Source organism: Xiphias gladius, chromosome 18 (genome assembly GCF_016859285.1).
Source record: "Xiphias gladius isolate SHS-SW01 ecotype Sanya breed wild chromosome 18, ASM1685928v1, whole genome shotgun sequence".
Lineage (NCBI taxonomy): Eukaryota > Metazoa > Chordata > Actinopteri > Istiophoriformes > Xiphiidae > Xiphias > Xiphias gladius.
In genome coordinates, this window is record NC_053417.1 from 23,716,481 (window position 1) to 23,723,231 (window position 6,751).

General features: G+C 44.3%; 1 protein-coding gene across 1 annotated transcript; it reads left to right on the forward strand.

The window, feature by feature from the left end:
- The first annotated feature begins 282 nt into the window (after window positions 1-282).
- slc52a3 (solute carrier family 52 member 3) lies at window positions 283-6,508 on the forward strand. The gene is made up of 4 exons (XM_040153627.1): window positions 283-742; window positions 1,152-2,241; window positions 4,227-4,350; window positions 4,687-6,508. The coding sequence occupies exons 2-4, from the start codon at window positions 1,235-1,237 to the stop codon at window positions 4,897-4,899; spliced, it is 1,344 nt and encodes a 447-aa protein (XP_040009561.1). The 5' UTR covers window positions 283-742; window positions 1,152-1,234; the 3' UTR covers window positions 4,900-6,508.
- Window positions 6,509-6,751: the final 243 nt, after the last annotated feature.

A 6,751-nucleotide genomic window follows, 5' to 3' on the forward strand; every position in this document is an offset into this window, starting at 1 on the left:
CGGCAACATTTTTTTCAGCCTGTATTCGTTGGCACCATTAAAAGTACGCCTGATTAGCTGTTAGCAAGTGTTGTTTGCAATGTACCCACGGATGTGCGGACAAGCACCGGTGGATTTACGTTGACGCCGAAGTAAAATCTAAAAATGTGATGAATCTCGGGCAAGTCCCGAGGCGTCCTTCCCCCATGATTTTCTAAGCGGATTTACGCCCGTTTATTCGCAATAGGCATCGGACACGACGATGTCCCCGGAAAGTGTAGGTCACAGGTTTGTCCTGGACATTGTCCAAGTCTATCACAAACCATACACCGTAATTTTGGTTAAAATTCCTTTGAGCCCAGTAACTCAACCCCCCCTCCGGTAATGTTAATCCCGTCAGAATGGGCGTGTAGACGGTCAAAAACAACTACCGTAGCCCACTGTTGTTGTTTTTTCTCTCTCCTGCTGGGGCGGGCAAAATGTGTGCGAGCCAAAATGTCACGGGCACCTCGAGGGTGCTTTATTGACTTGACCTCGTTAAGAGGCGGGTGCAGCGAGGGACGGCTCCAGACGGGATTCAGACACTGCCCCCCCCCCCTCCGTCATCCAGTGGAGCCGAACGGTGGCTGCGGCGGACTCTGACCCAACCAGGCGCCATGTGATTTCCATCGGCGTGTGCGTGTTGGGAAGGTGATCTGCCACCGACCTGTGGGGCGAGATAACAGCGGGTCGTATACAGCACCTCCGGCGGCTCGGGAGACGCGTAAGTACATTTCCATGTCTGAAAAACGGGGGATCAGCAGCGAGTGTATGGTAAACTCCGTGAACACGAGAGTCTGTGCTCGGACCACACTTTCTTTCCATTATCTCAAAATATATGAAAAGTGTATATGTAACATGATGTAATGCTGAAGATTGAATAACTCTAAAATTAGCTTCACCTCCATTGGCTACAGCACTAAAATGTTGCTCAGGCATCAGGGCAAACATTTCCTGCACAATAACTGCATTTAATTTTTATGCTTTAAGTACATTTTTCTGATAGCACTTATGTACTTTTACTTAAGTAAGATTTTTAAAACGGGAAATTTACTTGTGACGGAGTGTTTTATTCTGTAGTATTGCTTCTTTTACTTAAGTAGAATATCTGACTACTTCTTCCTCCACTGCAGATATCTTCAAAATTCCCAACTCCCTTTGGGCAGAGCGTTCCTTCTTCCTCTTCAGCGTTTCACCAGACTGATCCGGCCGCAGCATGGCTCTGCTCGTCCACATGCTGGCCTGTGCCTTTGGCCTGGGCTCTTGGGTGGCAGTGAACGGCCTGTGGGTGGAACTGCCGCTCATCGTCAACACGCTCCCTGAGGGATGGGAGCTCCCCTCGTACCTGACGGTCATCATCCAGCTGGCCAACCTGGGACCTCTGCTGGTTACTCTCATGCACAAACTGTGCCCGGGTCGTCTTAAAGAGCATGTTGTCATTTACCTCATCCTCTCCATCGGTGTCCTTTCCTGCATCCTGCTTGCCTTCTTCTGGGACAAGACTATGATTGTGGCCGGGGAATCACATAGCACCGCCTTCTTCATCATCACGTTCTTCCTCTCCCTGGTGGACTGTACCTCCTCGGTTACCTTCCTGCCTTTCATGATGCAGCTTCCAGCAAAGTACATCACCACATATTTTATCGGAGAAGGGCTAAGTGGTTTCATTCCCGGCGTAGTCGCTTTGGCACAAGGCGTGGGCATCGCCAAGTGTGTCAACTCCTCTCAGTCTGTAGCGAACCAGACAGATGGAAACATGTGGTCCGTACACACACAGTATCTTCCCCCAAACTTTTCCACCGAGGTGTTTTTCTTCTTCCTGGCAGCCATGATGTGCATAAGTCTGGCTGCTTTTACTGCGCTGAACAGGCTTCCTCGGACATACGAGCTGTCCTCTGAAAACCTCGTCCCAGACGCTGTGGCATCTGTCGGCTCTGGCCTGGACAACCCCGGAGCAGAGAGTGACGGAGAGCGTGTGAAGTGCCAGGGTGAAGGTGCAGCCCAGTGCAGGCCTCTGCTGGCCGGGCCGGAACACTCCGTTTACCAGCTGACCTTCATCTACTTTCTGGTGGTGTGGGTTAATGCCGCCACCAACGGCCTGCTGCCCTCTGTGCAGACGTACTCCTGCATGCCCTATGGTAACCTGGCCTATCACCTCTCTGCTGCTCTGGCATCAGTGGCCAACCCAATGGCCTGCACCATCGCGATGTTCTTCCAGAACAGGTAAAAAGGAATGTTTTCCTTTATGATCTAGACTTTTCATTAAGGGAAAGCTTCACAATTTTTCAACAGTAGTCAGGTGTCCAGATCTGCAATGAAACAGGTTTTACTTGCTGTAATTATTCCTCCTGTTAAGAGATCCCTTCCTCATTTTCTTTCCAATAGAAGTGATGGGGGGCAACAAAAAAATCCACAGTCCTTGTTGTATGTAAAAATATATTTCAGAGTTTATCCGAAGTTGATATGAGGCTTCAGCAGTTTGAGCAAAACAGGGTAAATTTTGATAACGCAGAGTATGGGAAAATATATCCGTTGACAACCTTTTTGTTAGGACGAAAACGAGACTGAAAGTAAATTGAAAGTAACCTTTGAAAAACCAAAATGTATTACGTGAACGTATAAAACGTGATCATCTTGTTCGGGAGTCGATTTAGCCACTTGACCTGTTACATGTCTGTTGATTCTGGCAGTAATGTTATCGGACGATACTGGTTCTCAGAAGAAACTGTTTTATGCACTAAATTCATCTTCAGTCCACTGAGAATTGGAAAGGAAGCAACAACAAAACAGGATTAATGTCTTCCTCTTAATTTTCAGTACAGAGATATCACAACTTTATTTGACATTTTAGCTTCTGAAATGAGAACAGTATTCAGTGAACATTTGAGGGAATCAACTTCTGAACCACTCGCCACTCTGCCGTGAACAGCACAGGTAGCCGCAGTAATGCTAGGTGAGCAAGAATGACTGTACGAGATTAGATTAGAGAGAGAGGTTGTGTACAAACAGCCGGAGTTTGGGAATGCTAATGGCCAGTTTATGTTACTGTCACTGCTAGTTTGTAAGGCGTGCTGTTGTCGGACGTCAAACGGGGATACATTTCGGGACATATTTTCAGGACAGTCTCTCCACGGAGGCGTTCATAGTGATGCACGCGGTCGTACAAAAGAAAAGTGCCACAGATAGTTGTGTAACAAATTAGGGAGCTAGGGCGTGAAGTTCAACTCTTGGCTCTCCTCTCATATCCGCTCAGCTGACCAGTCACGGCACGAAGCGGGTGTTAACGTCGGAAAGTTACAGTAAGGGTCGGACGCGAGGCCCCTTTATCCAGCGTTAGAAAGGTGTGGAGGGAGGGGACTCTCTGATCATCTGAGAAACGGTTCAGGAGGAGTATAAAGCAGACTTAAATTAATTCACTAAGGAAGAGTCAGTATGATGCATTACTGCAGAGCAGAGTGACATGGCCACTGTGTGTGAACAAATAGGGCAACAGCTGTAGCTTCACAATGCTAAGAAGAAAATTAAAAATGCATGACAAACACAAGACCAAAATTTCACTGACTTTTGATGGCTACAACTACCGCAAATGACCCAGACTAATATAAATTTTTGTCCAAAGGCTAAGATGAAAACTAAATCACAATCAGGTGCCAAGATTCTTTTTCTATTTTATCTTCCGAAGTCAGAGTTATTTATTGCTAAATTCCCTCTTTGTGTTGCTGTTCCGCCACTGCAGCTGAGGAAGGAAGCACAGTCCGGGGATACAAAAAGAGGGAATTTCACACAACACATCCACCTTATTTGACTAATTCAGACTGCTGAAGTCTCATATCAACTTCGGATAGACTTTGGAAAAATTTTTTGCACAGAAAAAGGACGGTGGATTTTGTTCCCGCATCACTTACTCTACATAGGAAGGTATTTAGAAATTATCTCTCAATGGCCAGTTTGAAAAGCGGGAATCATTACAGCAAGCAAAGCTTGTTTCAGTGTACATATGGGCACCTGACTTCTGTTTTTCGAAAGACTTGAAAAATTTTGAACCTATCCTTGACCCGCTTGCTTCTTTTCTCAGGCTCGGGCACAGAGTTTATGTGGGATAATAGAGGTTAATCAAACTATCCTTCTGAAGTTTTCTTTCTTATCTCTAACTGGATTCATAGAAAATAATGAAACTGCTGCTGATAACAGACCTCTTTTGTTTTCAGGTCACTGGTGTTTCTTGGTGTGCTGACGGCGTTGGGGACGGGATTTGGCAGCTACAACATGGCTATGGCAGCTATGAGTCCGTGTCCCTTGCTCCAAGGATCTGTGGCGGGAGAGATCGTCATTGTGAGTGAAACACAAGTTGTAAAAGAGACATGTGACTTAGAAGGAATAGACAAAGAAAGCATTTCTGAGTGGCTTTATCAGGGAAATTTCTATGGCAAAGTTCAACTCCTCCTTTAGAAAAGACCTGATTATTGAGCAACTCTGCTCTCTTTCATAACTGTTGATGAGGTAACATACTGTATTTGGACTTTTAGTGTGTAGCTGCGGTATCAACATTTGAAAATGATGAGGCATGAAACCCTGATTTGTTTTTCAGACGCAAATGACGTTTAACATTACCCAGATCATCATTCAGGCGAAACTGCCGAATCCACTTTGTTCTCGTGCCCTTTCCAGGTGCTCTCATGGCTCCTCTTCACTGGCACGCTGTCGTATGTCAAAGTAATGGTGGGCGTCATCCTCCGAGATCGGAGCCACAGCGCCCTGGTTTGGTGTGGAGCTGCGGCGCAGATGGGCTCACTAGTCGGCTCGGTCACCATGTTCCCGCTGGTAAACGTCTACCGGCTGTTTAAGTCGGGAGACTTCTGCAGCACTGAATGTCCTTTATGACAGTTAGTCTGAGAACCACAGTACTGAAAGGAGGCTGGAGAAACTTTGAAGCCTCCTAGTTCGACATTTTGGGAATTAAGCTTATTCGGTGTCTTGGAGAGAGTTAGATGAAAAGATCGATACAACTCTCATATCTGTGTGTTACGTATGGCGCTAGAGGTGGGGGTCAGTTAGCTTAGCTTAGCATAAAGACTGGGAGCAGCCGCTAGCCTGGCTCTCTCCAACGTACTAAAATCCACCTGCCAGCACCTCTAAAGCTCGCTACTTAACATGTTGTGTCTTGTCGGTTAAAATCGAGCACAAACCGAAATATATAAAAACGACATGTTGTGGTTTTATGGGGAATTTCTTGACAACCACACGCCGTGTCCGGACCGAGATATATCTCCAGCCAGCAACTTCCCATGAAACCACAACTTGTCGTTTTTACATTTTGTTTTTTGTACAGATTAAACAAAACGAGATATGACGTGAACTAATGAGTCTTAAAGGTGCTGGTAAACTGATTTTATTACCTTTAGACAGAGCCAGGATATCCGCTTCCCCCCTGGATCCAGTCTTGGTGCTAAGCTAAGCTAACCGGTAGCTGGCTGTAGCTTCATATTTAAGGTACAGTCTTGAGATGTTCTACTGATCTTCTCACTGAACTGTCCGCAAGAAAGCGCATGAGCGTATTTTCTCAAAATGTAGAACTATTCCTTGGATGTTCTTCCGCATCCTTCAGCCTTTTCTTTTTTGTTTTTCTAAAAAATTTAAATATAAGAAGTTCAACACTGAAATGTAGCTCTTTAATCATTCTCTTGCCAAACAGTGCATTGCACCAGTGATGAAACTGTTAGCTTGTTTGCCCAGCAGATGGCGCAAGCACACTTCCACAATCTGTTACTCCACATTCTGCAGGCACCCACTGACCTCAATCCCTGCACACGAAACACATGTATTCTGTGTACCTGAGAAAATAAAGCGAAGAATTTAATGCTGATGTTTTTACACCTATTATATGGCATATTAACCTTCAAATAAAATCAAATTCCTGCAAGTATAAAATGTAAAATGATTGTAAAAACAGATTGTTGATGCATTTTACCGCTGTGAATATAACAGAGAGGCAGTCAGGATATGGCTACATATGGTATTATACTACCTACTCCAGCTCAGGAAGAATAGGTGGGGTGTAATGTAGTCGTCTCGCCCTTGTGAAATGCAGGTGCATGCGCTACACAGAATGTGAACGACATCACACAGCACAACGCAAGTCCTGCACTAAATATGAACTTGAATAGTTGTTGTTTTGTACCAACTGGTGGAAAATAACTAAATTGATTTACTCAAGGGTCATTCTTAAGTACATTTTTGAGGTACTTGTACTTGAGTATTTTAATCTTTTGTTGCTTTACACTTTACGAAGGGAAATATTGCACTTTTTACTACACATGAATTTTGACAGCTATACTTACTAGTAATTTACAGATTCAGATAATACAAAAATATAATCAACTAATAAATTATGATGTATTACTATATATTAAGCTTCCGACTGTAATATTTTGTCACCACCCCTGTAAACTGACTATTATGTAGTCCAGCAGATAGTTTCAAATTTAATTAAAGTGTCAATTATAAGCTTTACAGAGGTAGTATTTATTACAGGTCGCACTAATGTTATTGTCCACTCATTGTAATTTATTGTTCAATGTGTGAGTCTTGCAATAACACCTTTGAAATACAGACCGCAAAGTTTGTGGTAATAAACCACCAACAGATTGATAAATCACCAACTGGTCGTGGAAAATGATGATGACAAACAAAAAGCGAAGAGCCATGAGAAACCAGCCTGTATGAGACAATGGTG